The sequence below is a fragment of the Rhinatrema bivittatum genome, unplaced genomic scaffold (genome assembly GCF_901001135.1).
Source record: "Rhinatrema bivittatum unplaced genomic scaffold, aRhiBiv1.1, whole genome shotgun sequence".
Lineage (NCBI taxonomy): Eukaryota > Metazoa > Chordata > Amphibia > Gymnophiona > Rhinatrematidae > Rhinatrema > Rhinatrema bivittatum.
This window is the reverse complement of record NW_021820695.1, coordinates 54,645-77,545: the sequence shown is the minus strand read 5'-3', so window position 1 is coordinate 77,545 and position 22,901 is coordinate 54,645. Positions and strand designations below refer to the sequence as shown.

The window sequence follows — 22,901 nt, the reverse complement described above, 5'->3', positions numbered from 1 at the left end:
TACTCAGGAATAAAGTACTGGCTTTCCCCAGCCTGCCCAATTCTTAGTGGAACGCAGGATTTTGTGAGAGAGGTAATGGTGGTGGGGCCACTTGGCAACAGTGATCATAACATGATCAAATTTGAATGAATGACTAGAAGGGGGACAATAAGTAAATCTACAGCTCTAGCACTAAACTTGGAAAAAGAAACTTTGATAAAATGAGGAAAATAGTTAGAAAAAAACTGAAAGGTGCAGCTGCAAAGGTTAAGTGTTTACAACAGGCATGGACATTGTTTAAATATACAATCTTAGAATTGCAGTCCAGATGTATTTCATGCACTAAGAAAGGTGGAAGGAAGACCAAACGATTGCCGGCATGGTTAAAAGGAGAGGTGAAACAGGCTATTTTAGCCAAAAGAATATCCTTTAAAAATTGGAAGAAGGATCCATTTGAAGAAAATATGAAAAAGCATAAGCATTAGCAAGTTAAATATAAAACATTGATAACACAAACTATGAGAGAATTTAAAAATAAGTTGTCTGTAAAGGTAAAACCTCATAATAACTTTTTTTTTTTTTAAAGTAACCTAAGCAGGAATTCTGCGAGGGAGTCAGTTGGACCATTATTAATTTATTTATAGTTGATCAAGGTGTTAAACGGGCACTTAGGGAAGATAATGCCATCATGGAAAGACTAAACAAATTCTTGCTTTGGTATTTACTAATGAAGATGCTGGGGAGACAACCGTTCAGGGGTGAAAATTCGGATGACCTGAACCAAATCATGGTGAACATGTAAGATATAGCAGATGAGATTGACAAACTGAAGAGTAGCAAATCACCTGGACTGGATGGTATATACTCCAGGGTTCTGAACGAATTAAAAAATGAAATTTCAGATCTATTACTAGTAATTTGTAACCTATCATTAAAATCATCCATTGCACCTGAAGACTGGAGGGTGGGCAATGTAATTCAATATTAGGTTATATTGTAATCCCTTGCTACAGTTTTTTGAAGGGGTTAATAAACATGTGGATAAAGGTGAACCGGTAGATGCGGTGTATTTGGATTTTCAGAAGGCATTTGACAAAGTCCCTCATGAGACTAAAAAGTCATAGGATAAAAGCAGATACCTTTCTGTGGATTAAAATTGGTTAAAAGACAGGAAAGAGTAGGATTAAATGATCAGTTTTTTGGGTAAAAAAAAAAAGTTTAACAGTGCAGTGCCTCAGGGATCTGTATTTGGAAAGTGGTACGACAAGTGAGGTGATAACATTTGCACATGACAAAATTATTCAGAGTAGTTAAATCACAAGCGAATTGTGATAAATTGCAGGAGGACCTTGTGAGACTGGGAGTCCAAATGGCAGATAAAATTTAATGTGGACAAGTACAAGTTGACACATATAGGGAAAAATTACCCATTCTGTAGTTATTTATTTATTATTTTTATATACCGACATTCGATCTGAGATATCACATCGGTTTATATTCAGGTACTGTAGGTATTTCTCTATCCCCAGAGGACTTACAATCTAAGTCTTTTGTACCTGAGGCAATGGAGGGTAAAGTGACTTGCCCAAGGTCACAAGGAGCGACAGCGGGACTCAAACCCAGGTCTCCTAGTTCGTAACCCACTGCTCTAATCACTAGGCTATTCCTCCTTTAATATTAAAAGTTATCACACAGGAAAAAGATCTAGGCATCAAAGTGGATAATATATTGAAATTGTTGGCTCAGTGTGCTGCAGCAATATATAAAAAAAAAAAAAAAAGAAGCTAATCATGGTAGGAATTATTAGGAAGGGAATGGTGAATAAAATGGAGAATGTCATAACACCTCTGTATTGCTCCATGGTGAGACCGCACCTTGAATACTGTGTGCAGTTCTGATTGACGCATTTCCAAAAGATATAGTTGCACTGGAGAAGGTACAGAGAAAGATGACCAAAATGATAAAGGGTATGGAATGGCTTCCTTTTGAAGAAAGGCTAAAGAGGTTAGGGCTGTTCAGCTTGGAGAAGCGATGGCTGAGGGGGGGATATGAAAAGGTCTATAAAGTCATGAAAGGACTTGAACAGTTAAATATGAATTGGTTATTTCTCTTACAGATAATACAAGAACTAGGGGGCATTCCATGAAGTTAGCAAGTAGCACATATAAAAAAATGAAAAAAATTCTCTCAAATTTAACACACAATTAAGCTCTTGAATTCATTGCCAGAGGATGTGGTTAAGGAAGTCATTGTAGCTGGGTTTAAAAAAAGGTTTGGATAAGTTCCTGGTTAAAAGCCCATAAACTGCTATTAATCATGTTGACTTAGGGAATAGCCACTGCTTATTACCAGCATCAGTCTTGTGGGATCTAGTTATTGTTTGGGTACTTACCAGGTACTTGTAACTTGGACTGGCCACTGCTGGAAACAGGATGCTGGGCTTGATGGACCCTCAGTCTGAGCCAATAAGGCAACTTCTTATGTTCTTACCACAAATCACCAATTACACTTAAATCAACGGGTGCTATTGGCTATTCTTTCTTTTCATGAGATGTATAAGATCTAGCTGAGAAATAGAACTTCTTCTGTGGCTTTTCCTTCTCTGTGGAATAAACTGCCAATATAGCTTGGGTTATCTTGCATTTTGAAAAAAGATAAACATGGATCATCTCCCTTGTAGAAGGTTTGGTTGGATCCTGGGCATGAAGACTTGATTTGGGTTACAGCAATGAGGATTTGGCTGTTTAAAAAAAAGGCTGTAACGTTATCTTAAAACTGGTATGTGAGAGTTATGGGGTTATTATTGGTTAAGTCTATCTGTGTTCGGTCAACTTTTACTCTATCCTGTCACAATTGTAATTTCTTTGTATTTACCATACAATTTTTACATTATGCTCATCACTTTGAGCAACATGTTTGGTTGGGATTACAATATAACCTTTGTTTTAAATAACTTATTTTTCTAATTTTTTGACTATTTATTTTGATCCTATTATAATTTAAGATTGGTGTAACAATATTTGTTTATTTTAACTTTATTTTAGGCCTTGTTGCACTGGTCTGTTTGTTATAATCTTGCCTTAAATGGTATAATAGAAAAGCATGCAAGAAATAAATTTGACTTGACTGACTGTGGTGGCAGTTGAAGCAGGTTGAATCCTTCATCTGGACACATTTGGTGTTTGCCTTCTTTTCGACCAAAAATATAGGATGTGAGGTTTCCCACGTCCACTAATATATATCCTCAAGGAAAGTGTGGATATACACTGCCCTCAACTTTTTTGGAGTATTTGAGGCCAACAAAGGATGCTCCGAGTTTACCCTCACAGAAGCACAGAAATGTGACAGCAATAAAAGACTATATAGTCTATCTAGTCTACCCATCCACAACAACTATTTTCTCGATCTGAAGCTAAATTAGAATGGCAATTAGTTGAACAAAATCTCTGGTGGGAGATTACTTCTCATCAATAGAGGGAAATGATCCAAGGGGAGTGCTCAGGTGAGGCTGCACTGATTCATAAGTTAAATGTCTTTCTGCACTGATAGTCAATTCTTAGGGTCTCAAAGTCTATCACTGAGGAGGTTTCCCATTCTAGTTGTTCATGTCTGCACACTTGGCATCAATATTGATTCTTGATGCTTGAAGCGTAATGTTGGTGCTAAGACACTTGAATGCTCTAGAGTAGGGAGGTTGCTCAAAGCTCCAAGTGGAATGGAGGCAACGGACACCTGCTATTGAGCGATTGCCTGTACCATATTCCTAACTTCCTCCTTGAAGAATGAAGACTTGAAGACTTAGGTCTCACAGAATGAATCACTTTCTTTAGGTGTATCTCAAAGTGTGCTGAAAACCTGAATTTAGACTCCAAAAACCAAGAGAATAAACACCAGAATAGGAGAACGATATCCTACAGGTGCAGCCGCTTAGGGTTCAGATAGCACACGCGAGAGTTCCCCTGATCTCGCACCCCTGAATCAAAGGAGATATTCACTGATGGGCCTTCTCCTTGAATAATAAAGGGGATGTAACAGCTACCCTATGAGGAAAGACTAAAGAGTGGGGATATGATAGAGGTGTTTAAAATCATGAGAGGTCTAGAGTGGGTAAATGTGAATCGGTTATTTACTCTTTCGGATAATAGAAGGACTAGGGGGCACTCCATGAAGTTAGCATGTGGCACATTTAAAACTAATCGGAGAAAGTTCTTTTTCACTCAATGCACAATTAAACTCTGGAATTTGTTGCCAGGGGATGTGGTTAGTGCAGTTAGTGTAGCTGGGTTTATAAAAGGATTGGATAAGTTCTTGGAGGAGAAGTCCATTACCTGCTATTAATTAATTAAGTAGACTTAGAAAATAGCCACTGCTATTACTAGCAATGGTAACATGGAATAGACTTAGTTTTTGGGTACTTGCAAGGTTCTTATGGCCTGGATTGGCCACTGTTGGAAACAGGATGCTGGGCTTGATGGACCCTTGGTCTGACCCAGTATGGCATGTTCTTAATAAGCTCTCAGAGCCATTTCTCACTGGCTCCATGTTAGAGTATTCAAAGACTGATTCTTGGCATGAGCTGGTACAGCAAGATCTGTCTCGATTTTTGAGTCTAACTTTAGGTTTCAGTGCCAAAGCAATCGATGTATTGTTCAGAATCTTCTTGCCTCTGGTAGTTGGTTCAGCTTCATAATCCTTATGCTTCTTGTTTGTCTTTGATGGAGATTCAGTGGATCAGGACTTCTACAAATTTCCAAGAAGAAACAGCAGTTTCATTTTATGTTAATGGATTTGCTGACAGCCTAGAGGAGATGCAGGAATAAACTAAATCAGGATCATAGCTCAGGCGTTGTAACAGGTCTTGTGATGGTAATTTATGGATATCTTCTGCCTGCAGTCTGGGCTAAACTTGAAGCCACTGGTCTTTTCTGCTATGATGAAAAACCAAAGAGAGACATTTTCCTCAAAAGATGATATTCTAGCCAAGATAAAAAGGCCTATTAGAAATTGCAGTCTAAGTGGTCCTATTGAAAGGAATGGATAAAAGAAAAGCAGTAGATTTTCCACTTTGCCTGCTTCCCGGTGTGCACACATGGATACACTGATTTATTTATTTTTTTTTTTTACCATGCACGCGTTAGCACGTATGTTAGAAAATCCGTGGGCCGTGCGCACATGTGCGCTGGATTTTATAATCTGTGCGCGTATGTGCGAGCAGCGCGTGCAAGGGGGGGTACTTTAGCAATTTCCGCGCTGCGACGCATTCCAGCTTTACCCAGTTCCCTACCCATACTCCCTCCCCTCCCCACCCTCTAAACCTTACCTTTCTTTGGTATTTTTCTTTGTTTTGCAACTTACTTCAGCTTCTGAGCTGAAGTAAGTTGCAGGCGCCAGCCCGCCCCTTCAAAGAAGCCTGGCACTTGTGTGCATACCAGGCTTTACGCGCATGGCCAGGCCCCTTCGAAAATTGGCTCGGCGCGTGCGCAAGGCCCAGCCACTTGCGTAAAGTCCAGATTTTACGCGCGCAGGGTGTTTAAAATCTGGGTTAAAATAAAATTCTGAAAAACTTGAGACAAAAACCCTCCTGGAGACACAATGAAAGAGAGAGAAAGATAGCTCTGCAGCTAGAAAATATTGTAAACATTATTTTCCAATGCTGTCCACGTAAAACAATGAACTGAGGCATGATATGCATGCTCAGAAGGATCTTTAAGTTTTCCAAAAAAAGCTCTGGAAACATGTTCTGTACCAGCATCGTTAAAGGACTTTACTCCTTGTACAGTGAACTGATAAACTTCTTGTGTTGAGAGAATGCTCAGAACTGCTGGGAAGCTGTGACAAAACAGCATATACATAACTAAATAAAAGCTAAATCAGGTTGGTACCAAGAAATTATTTGGGTGTAAAAAAATTACCTTCGTGAGCCCAAATATGACGCTGGAGATCTGATCCATTCTTCATAAAATAGAATTCACAATAAGGGCATTTCACTGCTCTTTTTCCTATGAGTCCTTTCAGCTGAACCCTCCTGCCGAGAACCTCAGAGATGGTGCTCATGGAGACCTCTAAAAATAAAGAAGGAAAAAGATATCAGATGGAGTAAGTTTACATAAAAAGCCACATACTATGAGACTAAGACTGTAAAGGATGCTAAAAGCATGCACATGCTCATGATAAACAGCAGCCGATTCACTAATTGAATGAATTGCTAAACTGGACATATACATTAAAAATTAGCATGCACAAGCATGATAAAATATTAACATAGTGCAATAATGTGCTCATTAACTATCACCACCTTATTTTGTAGCAAGCACTAAATTTACCTAGTCCACTGGGCCCTGGAAAATATAGCCAGCAGAACCAACAAATTTTTTTGTAAACTGTTTTTCTGATAATCATAACTCTGTACAAAAAATAAGTACATACAATCAGTACAAAACAATAAAATAACACCACAAATCCTAAAATGGTCATCCCAACAAATAAAATGCAAACATAAATCTATAAAAAAAAATTTAAATTAAAAACATACCAGATAAAGTTAGAAAGTAAGACCTAATCAAAGACCTTAGAAAATAGCCAGGCTTTAATTAGTTTCTGAAATTTGAGATAGTTTTTCTCCATTCATAGATCAAATGGAAGTGAGTTCCAATGCAAAGGAACTTGATACTGAAAGCAAGTCCATCTAGTGTGTTCTAAACAAATTTCTTGAGGAGCAGGCAATTTTAGTAACTCTAGTTAAGATGATCTTAGAGATCTTGTAGATTGGTATGGAACTATTAAGATTATTCAAATAATATGGAACTCCTCTATTTAATGCCCTATATGTGAGACATAAGATATTAAAAATAATCCTAGTTCTTACCGGAAGCAAGTGGTGGTCAAATTTTGATATCCTGAAAATAACCCAAGCTACAGTATTTTGCAATTGTTGCAATCTCCTCATGGTGACTTCTGCTATTTCAGAATATAGTGTATTAGATTAGTCAATCTGGGATAATACAAGAGCACCAAAGACAACAGTAAAATCAGATTTCCATAAAATGGTTCGAATCTATGGATCATGTGCAATGCAAAACACTGATCTAAATAAATAATAGCAGTGAATGATGAGATAGACATAATTGGCATCTCAGAGACATGGTGAAAGGAGGATAACCAATGGGGCAGTGCTATATTAGGGTACAAATTATATCGCAATGATAGGGAGGATCAACTTGGTGGGGGGTGTGGCACTTTATGGTCAGGAGGGTATAGAGTCCAACAGGATAAAGATCATACAAGAGACTAAAAGCTCAGTAAAATCTATATGGGTAGAAATCCCATGTGTGCTGGGTCCACCTGGCCAAAATGATCAGCAGATGATGAAATGCTAAGAGAGATCAGGGAAGCTAACCAATTTGGCAGAGCAGTAATAATGTGGTGTGCATTTTCAAAGGGGCCCGGCTCCGCACAGAAATGTCAGGCAAAAGGAAAGAGGCGGTCTGGAGGGGCAGAGAGGGGCAGGGCTGGAGGTGGCCAGTACAGTGGCCATTTGCCGCTGCGCGCAAGTTGCTTCTGTTCCAACGGAGCAGTAAGCAACAAAATAAAAAAAATAAAAAGGTAGGAGAAAGGGTTTAGGGGGTGGGTACTAGAGGGGAAGGGAGGTTAGGTAGGAGGGTAGGGAAGCTCCCTCCCAATTGGCGCAGACTGGGAGGGAACCAGGGAAGGCCGGGATGCGCTGCCGAGCGAAAATTGAGCACGCAGATTATAAAATCTGGCATGCATGTGCGCGTGGCCCTCGGATTTTATAACATGCGCGCACCAACGCACAAATGTTATAAAAATCGGCACCTCTATGTGTGCGCACACCTTTAAAAATCTACCCCTAAATTTTCAAAAGAGAAACTTTGATAAAATGAGGAAAATAGAAAAAACTGAAAGGTGCAGCTGCAAAGCTTAAAAATGTACAACAGTCTTATAGAAGTGCAGTCCAGATGTATTTGATGCATTAAGAAAGGAGGGAGAAAGGCAAAATGATTACCGGCATGGTTAAAAGGTGAGGTGAAATAGAGTACTTTCAAAAGCATCCTTCAAAAATTTGAAGACTGAGCCATCTGAAGAAATAGGAAAATGCATAAGCATTGTCAAGTTAAGTGTGAAACACTGATAAGGCAGGCTGAGAGATAATTTAAAATGAAGTTGGCCGTAGAGGCAAAAACTCATAATAAAAACTTTTAAAAATATATCCGAAGCAGGAAACCTGTGAGGGAGACGGTTGGACCATTAGAGGACCGAGGGGTTAAAGGGGCTCTTAAGGAAGAGAAGGCCATTGCAGAAAGACTACATGAAATCTTTGCATCTGTGTTTACTGAGGATGTTGAAGAGATAATGGACATGGTTTTCAAGGGTGATGATTCAGTTGAACTGAACCAAATCACTGTGAACCTGGAAGATGTAGTAGGCCAGATTGACAAACTAAAAGAGTAGCAAATCACCTGGACCGGACTGAATGCATCCTAGGGTACTGAAGGAAAAAAAAATGACATTTCAGATCTAATAGTTAAAATTTGTAAACTATCATTAAAATCATCCATTGTATCTGAAGACTAGAGGGTGGCCAATGTAACCCCAATACTTAAACAGGGCTCCAGGGGAGATCCAGGAAACTATAGACCAGTGAGCCTGACTTCTGTGCCGGGAAAAATAGTGGAAACTATTCTAAAGATCAAAATCACAGAGCATATAGAAAGACATGGTTTAACGAAACACAGTCAGCATGGATTTACCCAAGGCAAGTCTTGCCTCACAAATCTACTTCTTTTTTTTTTAAGGAGTTAATAAACATGTGGATAAAGGGAAGCAGTAGATGTAGTGTATTTGGATTTACAGACAGTGTTTGACAAAGTCCCTCATGAGAGGCTTCTAAGAAAACTGAAAAGTCATGGGATAGGAGGAGATGTCCTTTCGTAGATTACAAACTGGTTAAAAGACAGGAAACAGAGTATTTTAATTTATTTATTTATTTAACAGTTTTTTTTATACCGACCTTCATAGTAAATTTACCATATCAGATCGGTTTACAATTTAACAAAGGGAAAAACTAGAGTAACAGATTCACGTAAACGAAAGATAACAATAAGTAGGAATAAGTCAAAGTTACAATCAACAGGGGGAGCGAACTTGGAAGCTTGTAACAAGCTGGAAAGAAGATAGGCCGGTAAAAAATTTTACCATAGAGTGTACAAGTTAAAAACTTAAGGAGTAGGATTAAATGGGCAATTTTCTCAGTGGAAGAGTAAACAGTGATCTGGAAAGGAATATGATGAGTGAGGTTATCAAATTTGCGGATGATACACAATTATTCAGAGTAGTTAAATCATAAGCAGATTGTAATAAACTGCAAGAGGACCTTGCAAGTCTGGAAGATTGGGATCCAAATGGCAGATTAAATGTAATGTGGGAAAATTGCTAAGTAAGAACATAAGAAAATGCCATACTGGGTCAGGCCAAGGGTCCATCAAGCCCAGCATTCTGTTTCCAACAGTGGCCAATCCAGGCCATAAGAACATGGCAAGTACCCAAAAACTAAGTCTATTCCATGTTACCAATGCTAATGGCAGTGGCTATTCTCTAAGTGAACTTAATAGCAGGTAATGGGCTTCTCCTCCAAGAACTTATCCAATCCTTTTTTAAACACAGCTATATTAATTGCACTAACCACATCTAAAATGACTTGCCCAAGGTCGCAAGGAGTGACAGCAGGACTCAAACCCTGGCCTCCTGGTTCATAGTCCACTGCTCTAACCACTAGGTTATTCCTCCTATGTGAAGTTGATTAATAGCAGTTGATGCATATAGGGAAAAATAATAATAGCATATAGGGAAAAATAATAATAGCAGTTGATGCATATAGGGTTGATTAATAGCAGGTGATGCATACAGGGAAAAATAATCCATGCCGTAGTTATACGATATAAGGTTCCATATTAGGAGCTATCACCCAGGAAAAAGATCTACTCGTCATAGTAGATAATACATTGAAATCATCAGCTCAGTGCGCTGTGGCAGTCAAAAAAGCAAACAGAATGCTATGAATTATTAGGAAAGGAATGGTTAATAAAACAGAAAATGTCATAATGCCTCTATATCGCTCCATGGTGAGACCGCACCTCGAGTACTGTGAACAATTCTGGTCGCCGCATCTCAAAAATTATATAGTTTCGATGGAGAAGGTTCATAAAAGGGTGACCAAAACGATAAAGGGGATGGAACAGCTCCCCTTTGAGGAAAGGCTGAAGAGGTTAGGGCTGTTCAGCTTGGAGAAGAGATGGCTGAGGCGGAATATGATAGAGGTCTTTAAAATCATGAGAGGTCTAGAATGGGTAAATGTGAATCGGTTATTTAATCTTTCGGATAATAGAAGGACTAGGGGGCACTTCATGATGTTAGCAAGAGGCACATTTAAAACTAATTGGAGAAAATGTTTTCACTCAACGCACAATTAAGCTCTGGAATTTGTTGCCAGAGGATGTAGTTAGTGTAGCTGTGTTTAAAAAAGGTTTGGATAAGTTCTTGGAGAAGCCCATTAACTGCTATTAATCAACTTGTCTTAGAGAAAAGCCACGGCTATTACTGGCATCAGTAGCATGGGATCTACTTAGAGCTTTGGTACTCGCCAGGTACTTGTAGCTTGGATTGGCCACTGTTGGAAAACAGAATGCTGGGCTTGATGGACCCTTGGTCTGACCCAGTATAGTAATTTCTTATGTTTTTATGTTCATGGGCCAATAATGATTTTAGTTTTAAGCCTAGATAATTTGGAAAAAATTATGGTGAGGAATGGGTGAAGAGATAAAGCATCTTTGGTGTTCTCACCCCAAATTTCCCCTTCTCTATAATGAACTCACCTCTGCCCCTCTCCTGCTGTCCTCAATCTCTCCCTCAACAATCACAAATAACTTCATGTTGCCCAATCTTTCTTTTTCTTCCCCTCAACAATAAAAAATGCCTTCCGGAGTCTTCCTTATTTCCTTAACCTCTAGTACCAAAGCCCCTCCTCCCAACCCTCTGGACCCCAAACTTATCTCCCCCCAAGAACTCCAAGTCTGTGCTGAAAGGAAATAATCTCATGGCTGTTTGTGGTTAATGGGGCTCAGAGACCCAACTTAGATGTTTGGAGAGGTAGGCTCCCCCTTGCTAATGAGTTCTTTCACTTTGAGTCAGTTAGTGCAGGGTATATAAAGATGCAGAATGCACAGCTGTTAAAAGGCCTGCAATCCATTTAGCACGACCTTTTAACATGCACAGTTTGCATTTAATTAGCTTACTGAATAGTATTCTAATATTGATGTTTGTGCATACTCAGTATTTTTCCAAGCATTCCCATTAGTGATTGGACCCTTAAGTACATAAGTCAGCAAGCAGTATTTTATCACTAGTATTTAGTTCTGAAAATGCTATAATTGCAATATATTTTTCTTATTAACAGATGCATATGAAAGTCTTTGCTGACCTTCACAAACATTTCTCTCAAGAGAATACGTTCTGTCAGTGGTATTTCACAGATCACAAAGGATAAATACAGAATTAAAACAACATTGTGAATGTGACTGACATCTTTATCGTATATTCCCAGAACTGTTTTTAGTATGTAGAGCAAAGATTAGAATGTCCTACTGCATGCTGCCACTGGCAAACTCTGCTCTGCATGCATCGTCTTGTAATTCGGTAAGCAAACTCTGTCCTGTGCTCTTCACCACTTAATGCTAGGACCATCCCTACAATACTGAAAAAAATGGGGGACTTAAACTATTCCCTGAAGGGATTCGTTTTGTTTTTATGCTCTGAGCAAGCCTCCTTGTGATAAGAACCATGTATCAGGTACTGCTAATTACACGTTTTATCACTTATATTCTAGAAACATTCTTAAAACACAGGGATGTCAGAAAAGGAGTAGCTGCCCTTTAACAAAATAATATCCAAGCTACTGATATGCAAGAGGCATGAAGGAGGGAGAAAGCACTGTGCCAGAAAAGGACAGAGGTCTGATTGAAGACATCCAAAAGGTGGGAAAGGGGGAGTTGGTGTTGGTGGACTATGTTAATCTATCCGATGTGGATTGGAGTATCTTGTCTACCTCCTCACACAGGGAATAATGGAACCCAGGGAGGAAGCAATACTACATTTAACCTCTCTGAATGGAGAGAGGGTTTCTAATATCCTGGTAGGCACCTAACCTGAGCACCAGTGACCATCAGATGGCACAGCTTGATATAGCAGCCAAGATGATGAGGACTCACTCAAAACTCAAAAGTCTTGAAATTCAAAAACACTGAATTTAGTTACATGAGAAAGTATTTTAAGAAGGCACTGGCAAGCTGGGATGATATAAGTAAAGTGAAGGAAAAGTGATCTAAACTTAAAGGAAGAGAAGAAAAAACAAATCTTTCCTAAGAAAGTAAACTGAAGGAGGATATAAAGTGATTGGTTTTCAAAAGAAAAGTCTGGGAAAGTCAGGGTAAAATGATTAGTATTCATATAGACGTTCACAGAAAGAACACAAGGAAGACTATAGTCATGCTGAAAGTAGGGAAATAAGGTTGAGGCATGAGTGGAAGAAAAGGAAATTCAAGAGAGAAAAATTAGGAGACAAAACTTTTTTCAATTATCTCAGTGAAAAGAGGAAGACCAGAGGCAAGACTGAGATTAGGAGGAGAGAGAAATGTGTAGAGGAAGACCAGGAAAAAGCAGATAGAAATATGTATTAAGACCTTGTGATGCCAAGCAGACAGGACTAGCCAGAGAACAGACTCCAGGCTGGACTCTGGCACCAATAATTATAATTATCTTTTGTTAAGCAATAATAAACAAAACTGTTGGTTTGCGCACTTCAACAAAACAATTGTAACTTACAGTTCGTATTCTCGAGGCTTCTGTCTCTCTCCCTGGGCCTCCCTCATCCCTCTGGCCCTAGACTCTGAACTCCACTTGCAGTGCTCCACCCTGTCCCAGAATCCCTTGCTGGGTTGGGACGTAAGGACTGGTACAGATAGCTGTACCTGATCCTTTAAGATTTTCTGAGGGCATTCCTTACATGCTCCCTCACATACTCTCCCTCTCAGCTCAGCCTTGTCAGGTCAGGCCCTCAGTCACACCCAGGTGATTTCCCGGCTCTTCCTCACCAGTGCCCCACCCCTGGGTGGGCTACCCTGATTCCCTGTGAGCTGGGCCCACAGGGTCAAACTGGGGACAAGTGCATCCCAGAATAACTGTGTACAGCAGCTCAGGAAGGACTTCAGTTCCATAATGGCTTAGCAGAACCTGAATGATTGGGTATTCCTGTTTATTCCCCATTTTCTTCTGATTGATGTACTTTTTTTTTTTCTGAGGAGTCCTCATGAATGAGTCTTGCCAGACCCTGAATCCACCAATGCTTAGGTAGAGACTTCATCATGTTTCACCTGGATCATGAACTTCTTGCGACGCTGATGAGGGATATCCATTAAACTACGATTTTGTAGCTTTGTGAACAGGTTTGCCCACTCTTCCTCCCATTTTTTATTCTCATTCTGGGGTTCTGTTATTACCCCCTTCTCTTTCTTGTGCTGTTCCTCCAGCTTTTGTTCACACTCCGTGTCATCTAACCATGGACATTCTTTGACATTATGGTCCAGCACTTTACAAAAAGGGAATGCTGTGTGGGTTCATCTTTGCCTTTAATCATTCTCCTTGAGGGCTCTATTTTCAGGCTTTCTAAATGGGCAGCGGTCCTCCTATTGACCTTTCCCTGCAAAAAGGGCACAGAAGGAAAAATTGTCCAGAGTTTTATTCTTGGGAAGATTTGAACTCCCTGAGGTACTTTTCTTCTTCCGGGGTGAGGATTTTTCCTGCCTTGGAGTTTTTCTTTATATTCAGACTTTACAGTCTATAGTGCTGGCCTGGTCATTAAGCTGACATCCATAAATTCAGGCCCCTCAAAATGGCAGACCCTTGCAACATGCCCTCTCCAACTACAGTTAAAGCTCGTGGAAGAGACTGTGTCCTGTGTTCTTGGTACAGAAGATGAGCACTCCACTTCTGTGGGTATTTGTAGGGAAGCTTCACTGTGTGTTTCTCCAGGAAGTTTGTGCAGGTTGGTTTTCTAGCCTCTTTACCACAATGGGCATTAACTACACCAAGGGCTAGATTTTAAAAGCCCTGTGAGCGTAAATCCTGCTGGATTTTCACGTGCGTAAGTCCCGGGGCTTTGTAAAAGGGGCGGGAGGGGGCATGTCCGGGGGCGGTCTGGGGTGGGTCCGGGGGCGTGGCGATGGTTCGGGGGTGGGCCGGGGGGGCGGTCCCAAGTCTCCCAGCACTGCGGCCTGTGCCGGGGGATGCCAAGGCGGCAGGCGTAATTTGCACAGCAAAGGTAGGGGGGAGGATTTAGGTAGGGCTGGGGGATGGGGTAGATAGGGGAAGGTGGGGGGACGCGGAGGGAACGGAGGGAACGGAGGCAGGCTGCGCGGCTCGGCGCGTGCAGGCTGCCGATTTTGCGCAGCCTTGCGCGCGTCGACCCCGGATTTTATAAGATATGCGCGTATCTTATAAAATCCGGCGTACTTACTTAAGATCTACCTCCAAGTGTATGGCGTCTGCCATTTCTAGAGCTCTTTCCAATGTGAGCCCTGTGTGCTGGCAGACTCAATTTTGCATAGGCTGGTCAAGTCCATCTTAGAATTGTTTCAGCCTGTCAGGCTACTTCGAGACCAGTCTTTGCGTCCAGCTGTAGCCACTTCCAGCTGCCATCCTTCAGGTGATGAAACAAAAACTTTGGAGGTTCTCCCCGGGATGCAGGAATCCCCGTTGAAACTGCTGCCAGTATATTTATGAGGTATACTCTGCTCTTTCTAGGACAGCAGCCTTGACGTCCATATAGGTAGCTGCTGCATCTGGGTTGACTGCTTGGAAAGCCGCTTGATTTCTGCCTGTAAGTTAGTTAAGTACGTATTCCAATTGGCTTCGGGCCAAGCAGAAAAGCGGGCGGTCCTCTCAAAGTGTCTCAGGAAAGACCTCTGGAGTTTTGCCTGCCTTCATTTTAAACAGGATGTAAGGTAATGGATTCGCCTGGGTTAAACTGGACACAGCGGTCTGCAGGGCCTGTGCTACCAGAACACTGTTTTGCTGCACAAGTTGTTTTCACAGTGCCTGCTGCTGGTCAAGTTGTGTCTGTATGATGTTCTGCAATTGCTGCTATTCTGTAGCAAAGATCTGGACCACTTGCTCCATCTTCCCTGCTTTCTGAGCCACTTCCCCACTGGGTAGCTCTTCAACAGGAGAGTGAGAAAAAAAACAAACAAAAAACAAAACAAAAACCTGCTGGCCTCTTCAGTTCTGACTCACTCCTGACCCCTGACTGTGCAGGCAGGGTTACTCCCCTTAGTCTGCTGTAACTTCAGTTAGGAGAGACAAACTTGGGAGGTCCAAGGAGAGAGAAAAAAACCTAGAACTTTGTAGGAGTTGTTTTTCTGCTGTGGTTGTGGGTTTTGCCTATGCTTCCTGCTTAGGCAAGCAATCCTACTTCTGCCACCATTCATGATATCGAGCTATCAAGACTAGCCAGAGAACAGACCCCAGGCTGGACTCTGGCAACAATCTTTATAAGTATCTTTATTAAGCAATAATAAACAAACAGATAGCTGGTTTGAGCACTTCAACAAAAAAGTTCTCTCTCTCCCTGGGCCTCTCTCATCCTTCTGGCCCTGGCCTCTTATCCCTGCTTGCAGTGCTTCACCCAGTCTCAGAATCCCTTGCTGGGCTGGGACTTAAGGAGGACCGGTACAGATAGCTATACCCGGTCCTTTAAAGTGTTCTGAGGGAGTTCCTTACATGCTCCCTCACAGAACTTTAAAAGCTATTGAAGGCCTTCTTATTTAGGAAACCTTCATCGTGTTGTCTGGGTAGTGCCAGAATTTAGGCAGAGTCCAGGAATTAACTAGGATTTGTTACAACCTCAGCTTTCCCAAACATGTGCTCCATTCTTTTCTGTAATACTGTGACTGTGTCATTTTGTTTTGTTTTATGTGATTTTAGATGTCCCCAAAATAATGTGCAGCACTACAATATAAACTGCTCAATACATATATTGTTTTATTTGTTTGAAGGCTAACAGGAAAGAACACTTGTTTAAACCTCTGAAAAGGTAGAAACACCCCGACACGGCCGTGTTGTGCACCAAGGCTGCGTCAGGGGGGGCGGCGAGCATTCACATCTTGGTTGGAGTCAGCGTTATGAGGGAAGCTACCAGCCAAAAGGGGACCATGAGGGGTGAGAGTAATATTTCAGTACAGTGTTTCAAAAGTGGCTTAATGCCAGCATAGGAGTATGTGAAAACTCAAGGATGAGGAAGCTTGTCAGGTAAGAATGTAGTTTGTTTTGAGCTGGTCTGTCGGCAAGTCTTTTTTACACAAAACAAGTCAAGAACTTTTATTTTATTTTTATGTTTTTCCTGTTTGCCTTCAAACAAATAAAGCAATTAATATATGTATTGAACAGTTTATATTGTTGTGCCACACATTATTTTGGGATTCATATTCATGTGTATGTGTGTACTATTTACTCCGCATCTCCAGTGTGCATTTTAGATGTTCCTACATAAGCCGCATATAGCAGCATATAAATACTAAATATATTACAAAATAAACATTTTTGTTTGGTATTCACTGAAGATTAGGATAACAGTGGAGTTTTGAAAAGGGACACCAGAACATAAGATATGCCATACTGGGTCAAACCAAAGGTCCCTCAAACTCAGCATCCTGGGTCTTGACAGTAGACAACGCAGATTGCACATATATAGCAGATCTCAAAGAATAGATCCATTCCTCGTTGCTCATTCCTAGGGAAAAGAAGCAGCTTTCCAAGTCTACCTGGCTAATAACTGTTTACGAACTTTTCTTCCAGAAACCTGTCAAAACCCCTTTTAAACCTCTTTCAAATGCTATATACTTTGATCACCTCCTTTGGCAACAAATTCCAAAGGCTGACAGTGCTCTGACTGAAAAAAATATACTCTCTAAAGTGTTGCGTGGGATGTTCCCTAGTCTTAGTAAAAGGTAAATAACCATCTTCTATTTACCTGTTCCACCAGAGACATGATTTTCTAAACATTTATCATGCCCCATCTCAGCCACTTCTCCAAGTTAAACAGCCCTAACCTGTTCAGCTTTTCTTCATCTCCTTTATCACTTTTGTTGCCCTTCTCTGTACCTTTTTTGTTTTTCTTTCATTGTGTTTGTTTGTTTTTTTTGAGCTACATATAATACTCAAGATGCAGTCATACCATAGATCGATGCAAAGACAGTTTAATATTTGCCATTTTATTCTCCATTTCTTTCCAAATATTTCCTAATATTCTACTTGCTTTTTTTTTTTTTTTTTGACTGCTACTGCACACTAAAGCTGAGGATTTCAGTGTATTCTTCACAGTTAATCCAAAATCCACTATAATGTACCCAAAATTTCATTGCAAGACTTATCTTTTGACAAACTGGCTACACCCATATAACCCCTCTTCTGAAGTCACTGCATGTTCCTCTATCCGTTCCTGCATACACTTCAAGTTCCTCTTGCTCACCTACACAAGAGCCTTCGTTCTGCAGCTCCTTACCACCTTTTCTCTTATCTCTCTCCCTACACCCCTCCTCGTGAACTGTTCACCAGGCAAGTCAGTCCTACCTATGCTTTTCTCCTCTACTGTTCATAGCCTGCTGCTCTAGCCACTAGGAGTCGTCTAGTGGTTAGAGCTGCTGGTTACGAACCAAGGAATCCAAGGTTCAAATCCCACTGCTGCTCCTTGTGACCCTGGGCAAGTCACTTCACCCTCCATTGCCTCAGGTAGAAGTTCAGAATGTGAGCCCTCTGGGGATAGGCAAATTCCTATATTGTATGTATTTTAATTTGATTCTGTCTAATATGTTGGCTTTATTTTAATTTTATATGTAAGTTTTACTATTGTAAACTGCTGTGACCTTGGGAGCATGTGGTATAAAAATGATTTTAAATAAATAAAATCTAATCATTTCATTAAATTTAACTTGCGCTTTATAGCCTGCCTTTCTGAGGATTAAGAACCCATTCAAGGTGGACAACAAAGGAGTATCCTTGAATTAGGGCTACACATACAGCCATGTGACACATTACAGTCAAATTGCCTTCAACCATGACAAATAGTTGAAGGCAATTTGATTGTAATGTGTCACATTACAGGCTCTATGGGTCTTTATAAGTTGACTCTTGCACTTAACATCTGGCCTGTCTTACCAATGTAGCATGCTTTTCCACATTTTCATTCAATATACACCCAATCAGAGGAGAAGCATGAGTAGGACCCTGTTATGTTGAATGTTTTTCCCAAGTCCTGTGATAATGTACTGACATATTTTGCAGAGTGGTACATTGCACGGATATGTGCTATTTTCTTCTTTCTGAATTTCTGTTAGAAGCCTGCTGTTTACTATGTTTTGCTTCATATTAGGAGGTTGGCAGAAGGCCAGATCCAGATATACAGGAAACATTTCTTTTAGTGACATCTTTTTTAGTTTTTCCAATTCTGTGAGGTACTCACTTTATGGTTTTCCTTGCTTTGTACTCCAGCAGGTTTGTCCTGTTTTAAGTGAAGACGCCAGCCACATGGCCAAGTTGTTTGACAGGCTGCCTTGAGTAGCAGCTGGGAGTGTCTGGCAGGATGCACGTTCTGTAATAACTGGAAATCCTAGTGCAAACGTAGATGCTCACATACCGGGGGGGGGGGGGGGGGGGGGGGGGGGGGGGGGGGTCTGGCATGTTTAGGCAATTGCCACATTATTATTATTGACTATTTAAATTATTACAGAGCTTTGTGGTTAGGCATGGGAAACGTGGGTGCTGGAGGTAACTAAGTGTGGATCTCATATGATTTTCTACCCAAGATGGTGAAATACAAAGGAGGACAAAAACAAGACCACCCTGGACAAGGAGACATTTTGCAGACAACTGGGATGTACTTTTAGAAATGTGGTAAATTAACTGGGCAGAGTGGCTGTGCTAGATGATCTTTTCCTGCTGCCATTAACTATGTTACTATATTAAAAGAAAGCTTTAAAATGTGTCTAAGATAAAGTTTAAATATTATTAACTCACAATTCTAAACTTTTTGTGGGTTTGAGAAAAACACATTTTTCATGCTGAAAATTTGCCTATAGCCTCACTTGGACCCCGTCAAGTTAAATTTATGGATTGTACCAATGATGCCTGCTGTCCAGTGTATCTGTCTGTCTTTCCAAAGTGACCTCTTACCTCAGTGAAAAATTATAACCTGCTTTCACCACAGGCACAGAAATCATTTCCAGCATGGACAATTCTCAGATGTAAGATATATGACAAGTTCTGTACGTCAGTATTTATGATCATCAATATTTTCACCAGGCACATCTTATAAGTGCTGATACATTTCTTCTATTTTTTGTAGTAATGGAACAACACAGAGTTTAGTGTTTAAAAAAAAAAAAGTTAAACTGATGTTGGCAGTTTACCCAGGCTTATAAAGTTTGTGGAATTCTCTTGAAAATACATTTTAACACTCACCACTTATTCAGCAACACTAGACAATACATTTTACAAGAAACTTTCAAATCTTCCTTAAACGTCTTTGTGGGAACATGCAGTGGTTCCCACAGGCCTGGAGACAAACCAGACTGACTCAGCCTTCTTAAAACTACCCTATTATAACTTCACACATACACATCCTTAGACTGTCTTCTCCTCAGACAGTGTGCACTGCTCACTTACAGTGTGTTGCTTTGCCTTAGCTCAGTGTTTGGACAGTGTTGCATACGGAAGCTGCCTTTCTCCCAGAGCCCTGGCCTGGTCTGGTCATCCCCACCTGGAACCCAGCTCTTATTCTCCAGTCTCTGGTTACTCCCTCTGAGCCCCACCTGCCCCGCAGGATCCCGCCCATAGAGCATACTCTCCTTAGTGGATTTAAGGTGGACCAGGCGTCTAACCTGGTCCAGCACAAGTAAATAAGGGAGCACTAGGGGCACTGCCTCACATACTCCTCCCCTCAAATTGGACCCGTCGGGCCAAGCGCCCTACCCCCTCCTGGATTCCATCCAGGAGAGACCAAGTCCTCCCAGTCCCCTTCTCTTAGAGTTACCCGCAACAGCATCACAACCACCACCCAGTGTCCTTCAGTTAAGCTTCATGGACAGACGGACAGTCCTGATTCCTCTGAATCCTCAGTTGTTGGAGTCTCCATAATGCCTCCCCTCTGGACTCTCCGTGGACTCTTCCTCCAGGTTCTCTGCAGCACCTCCCTCTGGGCGCTCCATAGTTTCCTCTTCTGTTCATTGGCCACTCGCCCACATCGGTTGCTGGCTCCTCTGCAGCCTCATTCACTGGGCTCTCCACAGCATCACCCTCTGGGCTTTCCATGGCATTTCTCACTTTCCTTTCCATGCCCTCTCCCTCTGGGCTTCTCATAGGAGTTGTTTTGAGGCTTCCGCTAGTGTTTGGTCTCCATAAAGGGGCTTCATTCGGACCGCCTGTAGCACAGACTCCACACTTCTCAACACTGAGCAGTCTATGTCACTCTCCTTAGGGCTCTCTGTGACTCCTCTCTCAGGGTTCTTCACAGCCCCCTTTCTCTACGCTACTCAAAGGAGATATTTCTGGATTCTTGATAATGTATGGGCACCCTACAGGGTCTTCACAAGGACTACCTGTAGCGCCAATCTCTGGTCTTGCTTCTGGCAGGCTGGTAGTTTTTTTCAGCTCACTCACTAGCATAGCATTCTCTTTAGTAACTTGCTTCCGATCCTCCACCCACAGGGTCATCTCTGCTGAAATTTCTTGTATTTATTTATTTAATTTATTTAAAATCTTTTCTGTACCGTCGTTAGGATAGATACCATCACAATGGTTTACAGTAAGGCACATAAATTAATGTTGCTAAAGGTATCAAATTATATCAATTAAACAGGTGCCATAATGGTTCGGTAAGTTTTATAATAAATATTAATTGGTAAATGTGATAAATCATGTCCATTTCCATCTGTATCAGTTTTGAATACAAGAATAGATTTATAATGGTATCTTATCCTTTAGTGGTGAGTGAAAAATAAAATAAAATACACACATATTGATTAATGTGATGTGTGTGGATGTTCTACTGTCTGCACCCTACACTTCCCTGGATTCCATTCTCCATTCTCTTCGTGATAAGCTTGTTTAAAAAGAGCCATGTTTTTAAACTTTTTCTAAAGGTTTTGATGTCTCTTTGTAATCTGATCTCTAAAGGCATGTTGTTCCATAGTACAGGTCCTGCTAAGGATAGCGCCCTTTCCCTTACTTGGGTTAGTCTTGCTGTTTTGACTGAAGGAATAGTAGGAGTGCTTTGTTAGCTGATCTCAGGTTTCTGTGAGGGACATGTATGCGAAGGGCTGTGTTCAGCCAGTCTGCTTTTTCGTTATGTATTAATTTATGTATGGTGCATAGTATTTTGTACTGTATTCTTTGCTCAATGGGTAACCAGTGTAGTTCAGCTAGGGTTTCGTTGATGTGGTCTCTTTTACTTTTACCAGTCAGAATTCTTACAGCAGTGTTTTGTAGATTTTGGAGTGGTCTTAGTGTGGTGTATGGTAAACCTAGTAGTAGGGTGACCATATGAGTGACCAGTTGCTGCCATTCTGTAGTGTCCCCTCCTGAGCATTCTGCGTTGCCACTTTTTGACAAGGTCATGAAACTTCACTCCACATAGAAGCTGACGGCCCAGTATGCTTCCTGGTTCAGTTTTTGCTCAGCCCAGGCCTGCACACTCCTTGCTAGGCTTTCGTGTAACCTCCTGGGGATTCTGGATCAGGGCCTGCCAGTGTCCTTCATTCATGCTCTCAGACTGCTGCCATTTTGGGGCTGCACACCTTCCCTGAAGAGTAGCTTGCTTGCTGGAAGAGTGCCTCTCTCTGCTTAGCACAGCCCTATTGCACCAGTATTCTTTAACTTTTATTTTCAAGGCAAAAAAAGTAAAAAAAAAAAAAAAAAAAAAAAGCCTGCTTGACCAGCAATAACTTGATCACTGTTAAATCCCCGTCTCTCTCCCCCAGCAGGGCTTCTCCCTTTAGCAGGTTCAACCATAAAACTTCCTGGCTGTCCCTGAAACTAGGCCCACACATTATTTCCTCTATCTCAACTTTAAAACCTTGTGTTTTATTTTTTCCTTCAGTGCAGCTTCTGCCACACACTTTCACAAACCACCGTTTAACTCGTGCACTCCCTGTGCTCTGTACTTAGTTTTAAAGCCACAGGCCCCATGGGCCATAGGTCCCTTGGGCATTTAGAACCAAGGGTCTTCTTCATAATTCTCTGCACTCCACATAGACATGTTCTTGTAGGATTTTTTTTTCTCTCTGTGCACTACTTAGAAAATAATCCCATGCATGACACTATTTCTGGGAACGAGTGGCGATTCCCACAGACCTGGAGACAAACTAGACTGACTCCAGCCTTCTTAAAATAGTACTCTTTCACACATGTGTATCCATAGATTGTCTTCTCCTCAGTCAGTGTACACTCTTTACTTACAGTGTTACTTAGTCTAAGCTCAGTGATGCATACAGGAGTTGCCTTCTTCCCAGAGACCTGGCCTGGTCTGGTTATCCCCACCTGGATCCCAGCTCTTAGTCCCTAGTCTCTGGTTATGCCCTGCCCTGCAGGATCCCACCCATAGAGCCTACTCTGCTTAGTAGATTTAAGGTGGAACAGGCATCTAGCCTGGTCCTGCATAGGAAAATAGGGAACAATTGGGTTATTGCCTCACAGTGTTCTAGATTTGTCATAAAACAGTTGCTTAACTATAAGAGGTGTTCTCTGAGGACAGCAGGATGTCAGTCCTCACACATGGGTGACATCTCATGGAGTCATCACGAAAC

At 41.2% G+C, this 22,901-nt stretch overlaps 1 protein-coding gene across 1 annotated transcript in view; it reads right to left on the bottom strand.

Annotated features, from left to right (window-relative positions):
• Positions 1–22,901, bottom strand: part of LOC115081960 (zinc finger protein ZFAT-like) — a 276,750-nt gene that overhangs the window by 214,773 nt on the left and 39,076 nt on the right. Inside the window, 1 exon segment of the mRNA XM_029586200.1 lies at positions 5,892–6,041. Within this exon segment, the coding sequence (XP_029442060.1) occupies positions 5,892–6,033 (142 nt within the window). The 5' untranslated portion in view covers positions 6,034–6,041.